The sequence below is a fragment of the Heptranchias perlo genome, chromosome 9 (assembly GCF_035084215.1).
Source record: "Heptranchias perlo isolate sHepPer1 chromosome 9, sHepPer1.hap1, whole genome shotgun sequence".
Lineage (NCBI taxonomy): Eukaryota > Metazoa > Chordata > Chondrichthyes > Hexanchiformes > Hexanchidae > Heptranchias > Heptranchias perlo.
Genome location: NC_090333.1, coordinates 5,863,292 through 5,880,666, shown reverse-complemented (window position 1 = coordinate 5,880,666; position 17,375 = coordinate 5,863,292). Strand labels below are relative to the sequence as shown.

General features: G+C 43.7%; 1 protein-coding gene across 1 annotated transcript; it reads left to right on the top strand.

Moving 5' to 3' along the window:
• The first annotated feature begins 867 nt into the window (after positions 1-867).
• On the top strand, positions 868-14,826 carry LOC137325603 (di-N-acetylchitobiase-like). The gene is made up of 7 exons (XM_067990868.1): positions 868-999; positions 5,579-5,717; positions 9,756-9,880; positions 10,321-10,492; positions 10,581-10,678; positions 11,839-12,000; positions 14,641-14,826. Exons 1-7 carry the CDS (start codon positions 868-870, stop codon positions 14,824-14,826), a joined length of 1,014 nt encoding a protein of 337 aa, XP_067846969.1.
• The last annotated feature ends 2,549 nt before the right edge of the window (positions 14,827-17,375 follow it).

The window sequence follows — 17,375 nt, the reverse complement described above, 5'->3', positions numbered from 1 at the left end:
GGAGGAAGTTACAGAGATAGCGGGGGGCGAGGCCATGGAGGGATTTGAAACAAGGATGATTGTAAAGGTAGGAAACGCGGCAGCCAATTTGCGCTCAGTGAGCTCCCGCAACCAGCAATAAAATAAATGACCAGATAATCTGATTTACATTTAGTTGTTGGTTGAGGGATAGATTTTAAATTCGAGGTGTCGGTGGACTGGGAGCCAATGTAGGTCAGCGAGCACAGGTGTGATTGGTGAATGGGACTTGGTGTGAGTTAGGATACGGGCAGCAGAGTTCTGGATGAGCTCAAGGTTTTGGAGGGTGGAAGATGAGAGGATGGTGGGGGAGCATTGGAATAGTCAAGTCTTGAGGTATCAAAGGCATGGATGAGGATTTCAGCAGCAGATGAGCTGAGGCATGGTCAGAGAAGGCAACGTTATGGAGGTGGATGTAGGCAGTCTTGGTGATGGAGAGGATTTGTGGTCAGAAGCTCATATCAGGGTCAAATAGGACTCCAAGTTTGCAAACGGTCTGGTTCATCCTCAAACAGTGGTCATGGAGAGGGATGAAGCACTTTGAGACATTCTGAGGTCATGAAAGGCGCAAAACAAAAGCAAGTTCTTTCTTTTTCCTTTATTAGTTTCTCTGTTTGCTGTTGGCCAAGATTTGGAGGAAGGGGGAGAAGAGAAGTCCCTGTAAATGTTGCATTTCAGAGTATGAAGATTGTAACAACATTTCACTATTGCCACATCCACCAACACAGAGAGAGAGAGAGAGAGAGAGACTCAGGAGGTGTCATCATCAGTCACATCCGGGTGGATGTCAATAAATGATCTTGCTGCATCTGGTGGATCTTCATATCGGGCAGAGCTCAGGCGGAGAGGATGCGCTGGAGTTTGGAATTGGTGCAGGCCCTGGTCGTGCTCGTGCTGTGGGTCTGCTGCGGCTCCGGGACCGGCTGTCCATGTTCGGATCGGGCTCTGTGCAAACCCGTGACCGTGGAGCATGAGTTCGAGGTGGGTGTTCGGGGCTTGGGGGTGGGTGTTCGTGGGCTGGGGGTGGGTGTTCGTGGGCCGGGGGTGGGTGTTCGGGGGCCGGGGGTGGGTGTTCGGGGGCCGGGGGTGGGTGTTCGGGGGCCGGGGGTGGGTGTTCGGGGGCCGGGGGTGGGTGTTCGGGGGCCGGGGGTGGGTGTTCGTGGGTCGTGGGTGGGTGTTCGGAACAGTCTGAGGGGTGTGGGTCGGGGTGAGGGACAGGTGGAGCTATTGGGATGGGGGTAGAGTCGGGGGGGGAATGTCCGATTATTGTTGAAATGCAAAGTGTCTCATATTATAATCCGTATGTTAAAGTGTTAATATTGGTGCAGTTACAGTTTGTATAAAATAGGACCAACCGTAGTATTGAGCAGTGCAAAGATATTTTAACAAGTGCAGCATCCATAAAATGTGTTTTAAAAAATATTTCTACAATGTGCAGAGTCTTAAATGATGTGTGATCTAACTCCTGCAGTGTGTCTGTCTAATACCATGGTTAAGGTCACCGGTTTGTGGTTTCCACAGAATATTGATCCCCAAAACACCAGTTAAAAATCCTGGAATCTCATGTCATAAAAATGACATTTTTCACTCATTGTAAAACTGGGACCTTGGCCACGATTAAACTGAATACAACGTAACAGATCTTTAAAAAATACATTGGTTGCAAAATGACTCTGTCACTGCTGACTGTATTGATGAGGTCAGTATTTACTTCAGAGCAATGTTACTAAGTGGGCAGTGTGGCAGCAACAAGAGCACCACCAATATAACCTGCAGGCTAGATGTGTTCATTCTGCTTTTATCCCACTTCCCCCACCTTCCCACTAATAAAACATTCTTCTGACAGATGGGTGGGATAAAAGTTTCCTCTGCCTGTTGGTTCCAAGAATGAATAAACTTGAATTTATGTCACACCTCATGTCCTCAGGATGTCCCAAAGAACTTCACATGAAATGAATTACTTTTTGAAGTGTTGTCGGCAAACTCAGCAGCAATTTTTAAAAATTCGTTCATGGGATGTGGGCGTCGCTGGCAAGGCCAGCATTTATTGCCCATCCCTAATTGCCCTTGAGAAGGTGGTGGTGAGCCGCCTTCTTGAACCGCTGCAGTCCGTGTGGGGAAGGTTCTCCCACAGTGCTGTTAGGTAAGGAGTTCCATGATTTTGACAAGCCACGATGAAGGAACGTTGATATATTTCCAAGTTGAGATGGTGTGTGACTTGGAGGGGAACGTGCATATGGTGTTGTTCCGATGTGCCTGCTGCCCTTGTCCTTCGAGTTGGTAGAGTTTGCAGGTTTGTGTGGCGCTGTCGGAAGAAGCCTTGGTGAGTTGCGACAATGCATCCCATGGATGGTACACACTGCAGCCACTGTGCTCCGGTGGTGAAGGGATTGAATGTTTCAGGTGGTGGATGGGGTAGCAATCAAGCGGGCTGCTTTGTCCTGGATGGTGTGGATTTCTTGAGTGTTGTTGGAGCTGCACTCATCCAGGCAAGTGGAGAGTATTCCATCACACTCTCCTGACTCGTGCCTTGTAGATGATGGAAAGGCTTTGGGGAGTCAGGAGGTGAGTCAGTCGCCACAGAATACCCAGCCTCTGACTTGCTCTTGTAGCCACAGAATTTATATGGCTGGTCCAGTTAAGTTTCTGGTCAATGGTCACCCCCAGGAAGTTGATGATAATGCCGTTGAATGTCAAGGGGAGGTGGTTAGACTCTCTCACATTGGAAATGGACATTGCCTGGCACTTGGCGTGAATGTTACTTGCCACTTATCAGCCCAAACCTGGATGTTGTCCAGGTCGTGTTACATACGGGCACGGACTGCTTCATTATTTGAGGGGTTGCGAATGGAACTGAATACTGTGCAATATTCAGTGAAAATCCCCATTTCTGACCTTATGATGGAGGGAAGGTCATTGATGAAGCAGCTGAAGATGGATGGGCCTTGGACACTGCCCTGAGGAACTCCTGCAGCAATGTCTTGGGGCTGAGGTGATTGGCCTCCAACAAGCACTACCATCTTCCTTTGTGCTAGGTATGACTCCAGCCACTGGAGAGTTTTCCCCCTGATTCCCATTGACTTCAATTTTACTCGGGCTCCTTGGTGCCACACTCGGTCAAATACTGCCTTGATTTCAAGGGCTGTCACTCTCAACTCACCTCTGGAATTCAACTCTTTTGTCCATGTTTGGACCTAGGCTGTAATGAGGTCTGGAGGCGGGAACCAAACTGAGCATCGGTGAGCAGGTTATTGGTGAGTAAGTGTCGTTTGATAGCATTGTCGATGACACCTTCCTTCACTTTGCTAATGATTGAGAGTGGACTGATGGGCCAGTAATTGGCCGGATTGGATTTGTCCTGCTTTTTGTAGACAGGACATACCTGAGCAATTTTCCACATTGTTGGATAGATGCCAGTGTTGTAGCTGCACTGGAACAGTTTGGCTGGAGGCATTGCTAGTCCTGGAGCACGAATCAGCACGACAGTCGGGATGTTGTCGGGGCCCATAACTTGGCACTTCTTGCTGAAGATGGTTGCAAACACATCAGCCTTGTCTGTAGCACTTACGTGCTGGACTCTGCCATCATTGAGGATGAGCATCTATCCAGAGCCTCCTCCACACCGTTAGTTGTTTAATTGTCCACCACCATTCACGACTGGGTGTGGCAAGACTGCAGAGCTTTGATCTGATCCGTTGGTTGTGGAATCATTTCGCTCTGTGTATAGCATGTTGCTTCCGCTGTTTAGCATGCATGTCGTCCTGTGTTGTAGCTTGACCTGGTTGGCACCTCATTTTTTGGTACGCCTGGTGCTGCTCCTGGCATGCTCTTCTGCACTCCTCAATCAACCAGGGTTGATCCCCTGGCTTGTTGGTAATGGTAGAGAGAGGAATATGCCGGGCTATGAGGTTACAGATTGTGCTGGAATACAATTCTGCTGATATGTGCAGAGCAAGGTCCCACAAACAGCAAGTTGCATGAATGAACAGTTAATGTGTTTCTGCTGATGTTGGTTGAGAGAAAAGTGTTGGCCAGGACACCAAGAGAACTCCCTGCTCTTCAATATTGCCAGTGGTCTATTAGATCCCCTTTAACATCTCATCCAAAAGACAACCCCTCCAACAATGCAGCACTCTCTCATTACTGCACAAAAGTGCCAGCTTGGATGATGCATGTTTGATAGTCTCAGTCCAAATCAAAGGGCCCAAATCACAAAACTGTGATGAACTAAACTGCAGCACTAAACAGGCAGTCTCATTTGAGAACACAGGATGGTTGGTGTGGGAAATGGAAAAATGTCACACTGGTGCAGTATGGGCTGTTTCTCTTTCTCGGGAACTATATTCTGATCGAGTCTTGCTGGTCTCATGGTAGAAATGCTTGATTTGACACCAGGTACCTTAAATGGAAAAGTTTTTAAACTGTAACTCTAAAGTCCCTTGTAAAAAGAGTTTATTTAGTTTAAGTTGTCCTTTTGAAGTGTATTGAGCACCAACACTTGGAATGGAGTATTGGGATGTGAGCTCCTTTTCCTCATGTTGTTCAGTTCCTCTCACCTGCACTATTGTGGAGATGGAAGTTCTGAGAGGTTGTTCCTCTTTAGCATATTCTTTTTTTCTGGTGGCTGCGTTTAGATCGACAATGGTGGCCACCTGAGAATCAGTTCACCAGCCGTTCCTTACCCCGTAACCTGGGGAAATGATAATGGGCCAAATTTTGCTCTAACAGGGCATCTCACGGTGCTTGCCGTTACTTGGACCTGCCCTTCCACGTTTTTGAGTGGCAAGTTGCTGAAAGTGCGAACTGATAACGGGGCAGTGAGTGAAACAGGGCATTTGGGAGCTGAGTGAACAGGGCAAGAAACAGGGTATCTCCTTAACCAATGAGATTGAAGGATTGTGAAATTAACAGCGCAAGGATTGAGAAGGAAGTGTAAATTAGAGTGGGCGAATTCAATGTCAAATCAGGTACAGAAAGAGAAATAAAGAGAGGAAAAGAAAGATTGGATTAAAAGAGAGAGAAAAAAGCGAGTGAAAGGGGAACTAAAAAAAGTTTGAATTTTAAATTTCCATTTTTAAATCTCCAACAGCAATTAAATCCTGAAGGAATGAGACTCCACTCTTGTAATAGTTAATTTTCAGTGCCAGAGATCTTGATTGCCAATAATGAACACATTCACCGTCGTTAAAAAGGTACTGAGACTGGAATGGAAAAGACTTAACTTTCCATGGCGAGTTTAGTTTGAATCTCCTGCGCAAATACATGAACTTTACGTCGTTCAATGAATTTTAACGGTGAGCAAGATAGCGAGATGCTGTTTTCGTGAAGCTAACAGTGGAGCAGCCCAACTCGGTCATCAACTTGTGGATGTTTGAGTTTAACTGCGTATCTGCCCCTCGCCTGAAGTTGCTGTACCATTTACACATAAATAAAACGAGCGCCATTAGACTCACCATTATTTTGTCAACAAAATCTGGGCCATTGATTGTGAAAATATATATTTTTAAATGGCAGTTTTCTGCCCTTCATTACTGCAATTGACTGCTTTATTTTGTCCCAGGTCTTTGTCTTTGATGTTGGAGGAAAGGATTGGAAGTATTATGACTGGTCTAAGGTTACGACTATTGCAGCCTTTGGACCTTACGATCCTGAGCTTTTGTGTTATGCTCATGCGAATCAAGTTCGAGTTGTCCTGAGAGGTAAATAATTTTATCACAGAAAAAACAAATGTCCTTCTGTCTTCTAATGCAAGCTGTATTATTGAGCACCACATAAAAGGACATTCAGTGCACAGCCTTGAATTGCGACCTTACAGTGCTGAAATTCCTCTACAGCTCCTGCACAACTCGAGCTAATAATTCCACATTCCATCTATAATATATTAAAATCTTACATCCACACACACACCTCCTGTCTACAAAACCTTACTTTCTGTTGTCAAGTTTTTCACACTTTTGTGGCAACTTTTTCCATTTATAAATTCCTCTGTCCACATTTATAATGATGTGGAGATGCCGGTGATGGACTGGGGTTGACAATTGTAAACAATTTTACAACACCAAGTTATCGTCCAGCAATTTTGTTTGAAATTACACATTTATAATGGGAACTGTCTCCGTAAACTTGATGCGCTGTAATTACATCCTCCCCACCAGTGGTGGCACTGTAGCACCTCTGTTTTGCATCTTTCAGCTCAAACTGCCATTTAAATAAAAATTATAATTGATCAAAGTATTATATTAAAAATTAGGACAAAAGTTATGATTTCACAATGGGGTCTGAGTTACATCTGAACACCCTGGTTGAATTATCCCCCACACTCCAATCCTGCTTCGTCTGAATACTACACAAGTCTGGACTCTCTTTGTCCATTGCCATGGGAGATTGCCTGGTGATGTATTTTTATTCTACTTTTCACCTCCCAAACTTGCTGGGTTCGTGAGCACTGAGCGGGAGTCTTCTGATCTAGGAGTAGGGGAGGGGAAGAATTCTGAGGAGGGAGATTGTGGGATCCAGCAAGGACTCAGGAGATGGTCAGGGATTGCTGGGATCTGGCAGTATTGGGGAGATGAGGGAATGGAGGGTCTAACATGTCTTGTTGGGGAGGAGTGGGTTCTAATGGAATGGGACCCAAACTGCTATTGACATCTTTGGAAGCATCAGTCCCTCATCCCTCACATGTTCCTGCAAGTTAGGTGCCCGAACCACCGCTTCCCTCATCGTCGCCCTATTCCGATCTTCTGTACTTGCCTTGAGCATTTAAGCAGAAATGCTTGGTTAAGAAAGCCTTAAAAAGCGTAAACAAATCACTGGGGTTCATTTCTAGAGGAAAATAATTCACAGCAGAGAAGTTATGTTAATCTTGTATAGGTCCTTGGTTAGAAAACACTGAGAGTACTGTGCACAGTTCTGGTCTCCATACTACAAAAAGATACAGAAGTACTGGAGAAAGTGCAAAAAGGATTTACAAGGATGATATCAGAACTGAGAGAGTATAACTATCAGGAAAGACTGAACAGGCTGGGGCTCTTTTCTCTGGAAAAGAGAAGGCTGGGACGTGATCTGATAGAGGTATTTAAAATTATGAATGGGTTCGATCGGGCATATGGAGAGAAGAATTGGCAAGATGTAACGAGTGCCACAGGAATCAGTGTCCTAGTACATGAATCACAAAAAGTTAGTATGCAGGTACAGCAAGTGATTAGGAAGGCAAATGGAATATTGTCATTTATTGCAAGGGGAATGGAATCTTAAAGTAGAGATGTGTTGCTACAGTTGTGCAGGGCATTGGTGAGACCACATCTGGAATACTGTGTGCAGTTTTGGTCTTCTTATTTAAGAGAGGACATAATTGCTTTGGAGGCAGTTCAGAGAAGATTCACTCAACTGATTCCTCAGAAGAGGGGGTATCTTGAGAGAAAAGGTTGAACAAGTAGGGCCTGTATACACTGGAGTTAAGAAGAACGAGAGGTTATCATATTGAAACATACAAGGTCCTGAGCGGACGAGAAGGGGTAGATGATGAGAGGATATTTCCCTTTGTGGGAGATACTAGAACTAGTGGCCACCAGTTTAAAAATAATGGGTCTCCCATTTAAGACGGAGATGAGGAGGAATTTTTTCTCTCAGAGGGTCGTGAGTCTGTGGAACTCCCTTGCCAGGGAGCGGTGGAGGCAGGGTCATTGAATATTTCTAAGGCTGAGTACGATAGATTCCTGATTAACAAGGGAGTCAAAGGTTGTAGTAGGTAGACAGGTAAGTTGGGTTGAGGTCACAATCAGATCAATCATGACCTTACCAAATAGCAGAGCAGGCTCGAGGGGCTGAATGGCCTACTCCAGCTCTCGTATGTTCATATGTTCGTATTTTTCCATTTGTGGGCGAGTCCAAAACTAGAGGTAATCCAAATCAATAAGATAGTCACAAATCAATCCAACAGGGAATTCAGGAAAAACTTATTTACTCAGTGAGTGGAAAGAATGTGGAACTTGCTACCACATGGAGTGGCTGATGCAAATGACATAGATGCATTTAAGGGGAAGCTGCAGAAGTATATGAGGGAGAAGGATATGTCCAGGCTTTGGAGACAGGCTGAGGCCTTCAAATAAAAGCTTCACTTGTCTTTAAAGTCTTTGCTTCAAGCAAAGACACTAAAAGACACAAAAGAAAATTAGTTGGACAAATACAAACATGTTATTGTGAAATGTCATTTTTTGAATTTGTATTTTATTTTAGAAACTCTTATTTTATAAATTAAATATTGCAGTTACTGAGGAAAAACATGGTCCATGAAAAACAGTTTCAGCTGCAGGTTGAGAAATCTGTTCCACACCATCACTTGGTGGCCGTAGTGTGGAACTGCATCACCACAGGCCACATTATGGGCAAAATCCTATTATAAAGGAGACAGGACGGGCGTCACCAGATGTGAACACAATTAAAATAGAAAAACAAAAGACACTGTTGACACAGAACTTTTGAATAGAAAGATGACAGGACATACTGTTTTTAACAACCTATAAATAGATAGGTGGAACTTTTATTCCCTGGCACAGCAGCAGTCTGCCACTGATGCCAGGATTTAGAATGAAGAATGCAGTTTAATGAAAGCTCCACCCAATTGTGTCCAGAGCCCAGCACACACGCTCCATTCTTCCGACTCTGGGCTACTGAGATTTCTCCTCTTCCACCATCAATGGCAGAACCTTCAGCTGTTACTGTCTTGAACTCCAGATTCTTCTTCTTCAACCTCTTTGTCTTGCTATTTCTCTTCCTATCTTCGAAAGCCTCATCAAAACCTACCTGTTTGACTGTGCCTTTGGTCACTTCCCTCAAGTGTCAGCTTAGCTCAGTGGGATCACTGTGTCTCTCCTCCTGGGTCAGAAGATTTTGGGTTTACTCCAGGACTTGACATATAAGTGCAGTACTGAGGGAATGCTGCATTGCCAGAGGTGCTGTGTTTCAGATGAGACCTTAAACAAAGGCTCCACCTGCCTGTTCAGGTGGATGTAAAAGACCCCATTGGCACAATTCAAAGAACAGGGAGTTCTCCTGGTGTCCTGGACAACATTCATCCCTCAACCGACATCACCAAAACAGATTAACTGGCCATTTATCTAATTTCCTGTTTGGGGGCCTTTCTGGGCACAAATTAACTATCACATCTGCTTGCAAAGCAACAGTGATTACGCTTCAAAAATAATTAATTGGCAATGAAGCATTTAAGGACATCCTGAGGATGTGTCAGGCACTATGTCAATGCAAATTCGAGCTAAATCTCCCTCTACTACTTCCGACTTGATGTTGGCAGTTCTGTCCTGCAAAGTGTCTTGGGACACAATGTTGTGCGAAACATGCTCTATAATTGGAAGTTGTTTCTTCACCCTTCACCAGGAGTTTTTATGCTATGGAACATTGTATACAGACAACGCCGAGCAAATTGGATCGATGAGCAATTGCAGTTGGCAAAAAGGCAATTTATGGATGGAATCAATTTGGATGTTACTTTGAAATAAAGGGACTATTAAGGAGTCAAAAAAAGAAATCACTCGCTGCATTTTTATTGGGTAAAGTTTGAAGCAGACTTTTACTGCTGAGAAGTTTGCACATAACGGACTTTGATAACTCAGATTACAGTGATACAATTCTTGACCTTAGGCTCCCGAATGCCTTCTTGTTCAGGCAGTGACTACATGAGCCATGCAAATCCTGGTTCGTGCTGAGTTATCTGATTTCAGCTGGGATGTTGGAGGGCACAATTTACGCCGAGTGCCACTGGGTCGGGGAAGGTCAAATGAACCATCTGATCATTATCTGGAAACCTCCCACTGGAAGTGTGACCGTGCAGATGGCCACCAATTGGGTTATACCCGCACCCATGTTAAAATAGCCTGCCAGCACTCAATGTCTGGCCTCACATAAAAGAACTTTGGCCACTTTGACTCGGTATTGGAGTGTGGCTGGCCCTTTTGGGACTACAATTTGGTTACAACTTAATGCCTTTTGGAGAGGAGGAGAGAAAATTGATGGAAAATTGGAGGAAGAAGGTGAGTGAGCAGTGGGGAATTGAACCTGATTAATATTTGATAACCGAGGATCCTATTAATTCTAACTCACTATTTGCCCCAACTTTATCCTGTTCCTTTTTATACAGTCATGAACACTGTCGAACTCCTAACCTGTTAAATTCACAGTTCCCATGGACCATGTGCGAGTGCATGTAAAAACCATATAACTACTAGTGATATCCAACATAAGGTATGAGATGAAACTAACTTCTTCTTGTTACTCTTTGGCCCTTAGGTCACATTTAACATGCCTTGGTCTCCAGACTGCATTGATGGCCGATGCTATGACTTTTTGAGAATTGCAAATTCCTGTGACTTTTTATTTGTGATGTCCTATGATATGCAGAGTCAAATGTGGGACAATTGCTTTGCAAAGGCAAATGCTCCCTATTACCAGACTTTATCAGGTATGTACAATAAGACCATCTGGTTCAGGGTCTACCTGCCCGATATCAATGTGAATCTAAGACCCTCATTATTATTTTCCCCATTTAGGTTACTCCGCTTATATCAATCTGGGAATTGATTCCAGAAAGCTCGTGTTGGGAGTTCCATGGTATGGTTATGACTATCCTTGCACACAGTTTTTTGAGGTAAGGTTTTGTCATTATCTGGCTTTCAGTAATCCGAATTATTTAGAATAGACTATTGTAAACCATTACAAAAGAGCCAGAGGTGATCTGGGGAAACATTTTTTTTACGCAGCGAGTTGTTATGATCTGGAATGCACTGCCTGAAAGGGTGGTGGAAGCAGATTTAATATTCACTTTCAAAAGGGAATTGGATAAATACTTGAGGGGAAAAATTTACAGGGATATGGGGAAAGAGCAGAGGAATGGGACTAATTGGATAGTTCTTGTGATGAGCCAGCACAGGCATGATGGGCCGAATGACCTCCTCTCTTGCTGTACTTACTATGATACTATGATGTTATGATTGTCTTGTTGCTGTGCAAAATATCCCATTGATTCACTGTTCTGGAGAAATTATTTGTTTGCAGTGCTTGCTCTCTGGGCTTACCTTATCTGTGCTATTTAACATTTTATTCCACTGAGGCCTCCCCTTAACTGCATTCTTCTAGGTTGTAAATCTTAAGCTTCTCGAATCTTTTCTCAAAGCTCATCCTTTTAACACAAGGGATCATAAGAACATAGGAACAGGAGGAGGCCATTCAGCCTCTCAAGCTGTTCCGCCATTCAATTAGATCATGTCTGATCTGTATCTTCATTCCATCTACACACCTTGGTTCCATAACCCTTAATACCCTTCCCGAACAAAAATCTATCAATTTCAGTTTTGAAGTTTTCAATTGACCGAGCCTCAACAGCTTTTTGGGGGAGAGAATTCCAGATTTCCACGGCCCTTTTCGTGAAGAAGTGCTTCCTGACATCACCCCTGAACAGCCATGCTCTAATTTTCAGGTTATGTCCCCTTGTTCTGGACTCTCCCACCAGAGGAAATACTTTCTCTCTATCTACCCTATCAACTGCTTTGATCATCTTAAACACGTCAATTACATCACTCCGTAATCTTCTATATTCAGTCTTGTTGCTGTCTATTTGAAATTACAACCTTGTCCTTGTCTATAAATGTACTATTTAATTTTATATATTTCAGTGAGAGACCCTCCTGTCCAAATTGTAAAACTTATTTTTCTCTAATTGTTCCTCTTTACACTTAGAGATCAGTCATGTTGTTACTGCATTTTTGAAGTTACCAAAGTAACTATATTTTCATCCTTTTGTATTTTCAGACTGGTAGGTGTGTATTGGAAAAGATTCCTTTCCGAGGTGCCCCTTGCAGTAATGCAGCTGGACGTCAGGTCCCATACAAAGAGATCGGACAGCATGTGCACAAATCAATTACTGGCAGATATTGGGATGATGAGCAGAAAGTCCCGTCTTATATCTACATGGTAAGACTGTCAATCAAAACACAATGGAGAGTTGTGCATTGTCCATTCTTTGCAGAATGCAAACCTTGCAGTATTTCATGATTCAATATTCCCTGTGTACAGGATTCAGCACAGTTCAGAATGTACAGTTTATACAGTAGAAAATGTGTGTAGTTGGAGAATAGCCAAGAAAATGGGAGTTGACAGACAAAGCACCAAACCCAGTTCCGTTTGTTCAGACATTGTGTATGACCAGTTGCAAAAAATGAGATGAGCTGTGGTCTTTTCAAATCGATCACTTTACACAACCCATATTGACCCTCCTGTGAAAATTAGCGATTGTTTCGTTTGTGAAATGTGTGCCCCTGTCTCCCATTTGTTGATCAATTTAGCACAAATGATTGACGGTAGCGTACCCTGTACATAAGAAAACTGCACAGTAGCAAATACCACACACTCTCGACCTACTGTATTCTAATGTCCTTCAGGGAAGGAAACCTGCCGTCCTTACCCGGTCTGGCCTATATGTGACTCCAGACCCACAGCAATGTGGTTGATTCTTAATTGCCCTCTGAAATGGCCTAGCAAACCACTCAGTTGTAAAATCCAGATACGAAAAGTCATAATAAGAATAAAACCGGATGGACCACCCGGCATCGGACCACTAGGCACCGGACACGACAACGGCAAACCAAGCCCAGTCGACCCTGCAAAGTCCTCCTCACTCACATTTGGGGACTTGTGCCAAAATTGGGAGCGCTGTCCCACAGACTAGTCAAGCAACAGCCTGACACAGCCATACGCACATATCTTTCAACCAACTTCCCAGACTCTTCCATCACCATCCCTGGGTATGTCCTGTCTTCATCAATGACCTTCCCTCCATCATAAGGTCAGAAATGGGGATGTTCGCTGATGATTGCACAGTGTTCAGTTCCATTCGCAACCCCTCAAATAATGAAGCAGTCTGATCCCGCACGCAGCAAGACCTGGACAACATCCAGGCTTGGGCTCATAAGTGGCAAGTAACATTCGCGCCAGATAAGTGACAGGCAATGCCCATCTCCAACAAGAGAGGGTCCAACCACCTCCCCTTGACATTCAACGGCATTACCATCACCAAATCCCCCACCATCAACATCCTGGGGGTCACCATTGACCAGAAACTTAACTGGACCAGCCATATAAATACTGTGGCTACGAGAGCAGGTCAGAGGCTGGGTATTCTGTGGCGAGTGACTCACCTCCTGACTCTCCAAAGCCTTTCCACCATCTACAAGGCACAAGTCAGGAGTGTGATGGAATACTCTCCACTTGCTTGGATGAGTGCAGCTCCAACAACACTCAGGAAGCTCGACACCATCCAAGATAAAGCAGCCGCTTGATTGGTTCCACCACCCTAAACATTCACTCCCTTCACCACCGGCGCACAGTGGCTGCAGTGCGTACTATCCACAGGATGCACTGCAGCAACTCGCCAAGGCTTCTTCGATAGCACCTCCCAAACCCGCGACCTCTACCATCTAGAAGGACAAGAGCAGCAGGCACATGGAAACAACACCACCTGTATGTTCCCTTCCAAGTCACATACCATCCCGACTCGGAAATATATCGCCGTTCCTTCATCGTCGCTGGGTCAAAATCCTGGAACTCCCTTCCTAACAACACTGTGGGAGAACCGTCACCACACGGACTGCAGCAGTTCAAGAAGGCGGCTCACCACCACCTTCTCAAGGGCAATGAGGGATGGGCAATAAATGCCGGCCTCGCCAGCGACGCCCACATCCCATGAACGAATAAAAAAAAATACCTAGTCACATGTCTAATTGACGTTGGCCAAGTTTGCTGAGATACTTGATGCACTGCAGTCAAAGGCTGTGATGCTTGAGCTTTCAGCAGTAACATTGAAATCATGTTTTCCACCTTTCGATTGCAATATTTTGTTACTTTGAGCAATTTGAAAAGATTATTTTGAAATGATAGAATGTTCCACATTGAGTTAAATCAGACCTTGGATAATTCGATTTATTTTTTAAAATCATTTTCTCTGGAGGCCCATGCTAACTCTGACTTGCAAGTCATCTATCTCTTTCTATTTCCCCCAAATCATTTTTTTCCCAATCAAACACCATAATCTTTTGACTTGTTGCATCCGAATTGACATCTGGGCTGTTCATGTGGATTTTTCTAAGTTGCTGTACTGAGGGAGTGCTGCACTGTCGGAGGTGCCGTCCTTCAGATGACACGTTAAACTGAGGTCCCGTCTGTGCTTTAAATGTGTGCCTTATGTTCATATGTTGCACAGCATCCAGATGAGTTAATTGGTTTGGGTGTTAAAAAAGATAGACTTGGAGCTGCTCCTGCTCCGTTCCCGTTACTTGTGTGGACGTGCAGCGGAAAACCGCGTTTGTGCACGGAAATGGAGTTTCTGCCGACGGTCAGGGGACGGAGTGGGAGAAGCCCTGAGGAAATTGCCGGCCGTAGCCGTAAGTCCCTAATTTTTGAGTTTGTTTTGCTCATTTGTCATTGTGCATTTTCTCATCGTACATTTCAGTCCATTCTGTCTTCTGCTGATGAAGATTTTCAGCATAGTGTCTCGAACTGAGCATTGACCCAAACCCCTCGCTCCTATCTGTGTAACTCTTTATTTTTTTATGGCAGGTTAATAATACATTTCATGAGGTCTGGTATGACGATCCACAGAGCATTTCAATTAAGTCAGCGATCATGAAGAAATTGAGACTCCGTGGCATAGGCATGTGGAATGGAAATATGCTGAACTACAGTGATGATCATTTCATAGTAAAGCAAACTGAAGACATGTGGAATGCTCTTTGCCCTTTGTGAGGAAAACGGTGACGTTGAACCATCTCATCTTAACAGAATGTAATCATTTAATTTTGCAAGTAAACTCAGCAAAAAGTGAGCAAGCTTCCAACATTAGAAATAAAAGATAACGCAGATCGAGGGAACAGATTTAACATTTTGTCGAGCTAACGAATTTCTATTCAATGAAAAGAAAATGTACGAATACAATTTGTACTCCAAGATCTGGTCACTTCAGGCATCTCAAGTTGTTTACAAAATGCATCAAATCTGTATTGACTTTCATAATGCTTAATGATCGTGCAGGTTAAAACATCTTGCCGCTAAATATTTACAATTCAGAAAACAAGTCAGCTTTCCCGTTGGGTAATAATCCAATTCTGATATGCACACGCGTGTTGTCTGTTTTATGCACATCTTAATTCTTGACAATGATTTTGATGATTTTATTTTGATTGGTTATCATTTTGAACCTCGATAACTTTAATTTTCAACTTTCCTCCATTAAGGGGGGGTGAACGGACCAGATAATAGTATCCTGTGTACTGCTAGTATTTATATTTAATTGTAATATTACAAGACAATGTAACCATTTGAATTTTATTCCACCTGAGTGCTTCACAATTGTCTATTCTTGAAAGGCAATTTAAATTTTTACGGGAACACGTATTTCACAAAATAAAATGTGATGTTTACAACGTAAGTGTTTTAGTTGTGTTGCTCCAGGAAAGTGGGGATTGTGTAAATATAAAACAATTGTGGTACCGGTTAAAAAAATTCCCCTCAAGTCTAATCTTGGCACATATATTTAGTAGTCCTTAGTTAATCACTTGCCCTCCTCGTTGCCAACATGTGAAACTCAGTGTTGGGGGGAGGGAGGTCTGTGTCCCATTTTATCTTTATTTACTTTGTAATTTTTTCTTGAGAATGATAAGGCAAGTTCTTTCCTTTCTTTCCTTTCCTCTTTTTTCTTTTTCGATCTTTTCTCTTTTTCTTTTCTGTTCTCTTTTTTCTTTTCTTTCTTCGAGTTTCCGTTATCCTGTGCTCTCGAGCATTTCCAGCTGTTTCAATAGGATTTGTACGTTTGCTTTAAAACAAAAGCATTGAAGCAATTCCTACCCAAAATGGAATAAGACTCTTAGTTAATGGTGTAGAAAGACCTCTGAACCAGCAAGTTCCAAGTCCAAGTGATGAGTGGCCTTTCCACTCCTAAAGTGATATTGGTGACAGATTTACATTTCAGTAACCTCTTCACATTCCTGCAAACCTGTTAACTTGCCTATTCTGCATTACTTATCAGGTAACAAGCAATAAAGACTTTAGATCCTGAATTTCTTCTTTTACTTACTTTAGGATAAATGTTCGTATCATTTTAGAGTGGTGAATTGCACAAATAGAGTCATTTCTTTTCTACAAATGTATTTATTTGAGAAAATAGCGCAATATATATATGTGAGAATACTGAGAAAATCCGACTTCTGAGAAAGAGGAAAGGATATCACACCACGGTTTCCCGAATTTCCCTCTGTCGACGAGGGTTGGGCAGGTTGCTGAGGCCTAAGCAAGGTACATTCTTGGGGTCTGGGCAGAGGGAGAGTTGCCCACTACCGGGGCCCTGACCCTCCAAAAGAGGCTTCATCAGGTCTTCAGCTGCTGCCCAGGGATAACCACCACCCCTCTCCTGGTGACCTCTGTGGTCAGCAGTGCTAGGTGGGTTGCATTACCAGTGGCAGTGCGGCCAAGGATCTGCTGGAGGCCTTCCCTGATGTGATGGGAGGTGGAGAGGGTGGGAATATCCAGGTCGCTGGGAATGCTGCAGTCGGCATCATTGCAAGATATTCCTTGATTCATTATAGTGCAACTCACTGCAGGCAGACTTTGAAAGTTGCTGCAACAAAATATAGTTCAGAATTTGTTAATATGTGACAGTGGAATACCCTAATATAGAATCATAGAAATTTACTGTACAGAAGGAGGCCATTCGGCCCATCATGTCTGTGCCGACCAATAAAGAGCCATCTCGCCTGATCCCACTTTCCAGTTCCTGGTCCATAGCCCTGTAGGTTGTGGCATTTCAAGTGCATATCCAAGTACCCTTTAAATGCAATGAGGGTTTCTGCCTCTACCACCCTTTCAGGCAGTGAGTTCCAGACCCTCACCACCCTCTGGATGAAAACATTTTTCTTCAACTCCCCTCTACCAATTACTTTCAATCTATGCCACCTGGTCATTGATCCCTCTGCTGAGGGAACGAGGTCCTTCCTATCCACTCTCGCTCGGCCCCTCATGATTTTATACACCTCATTTAAATCTTCCCTCAGCCTCCTCTGTTCCAAAGAAAACAACCCCAGCCTAACTAATTTTTCCTCTTAGCTAAAATTCTCCTGTCCTGGCAACATCCTCATAAATCTCCTCTGTACCCTCTCTAGTGCAATTACATCTTTCCTGTAATGTGATGACCAGAAATGTATGCAATACTCCAGCTGTGGCCTAACTAGTGTTTTATACAGTTCAAGCATAACCACCTTGCTCTTAAATTCTATGCCTCGGCCAATAAAGGAAAGTATCCC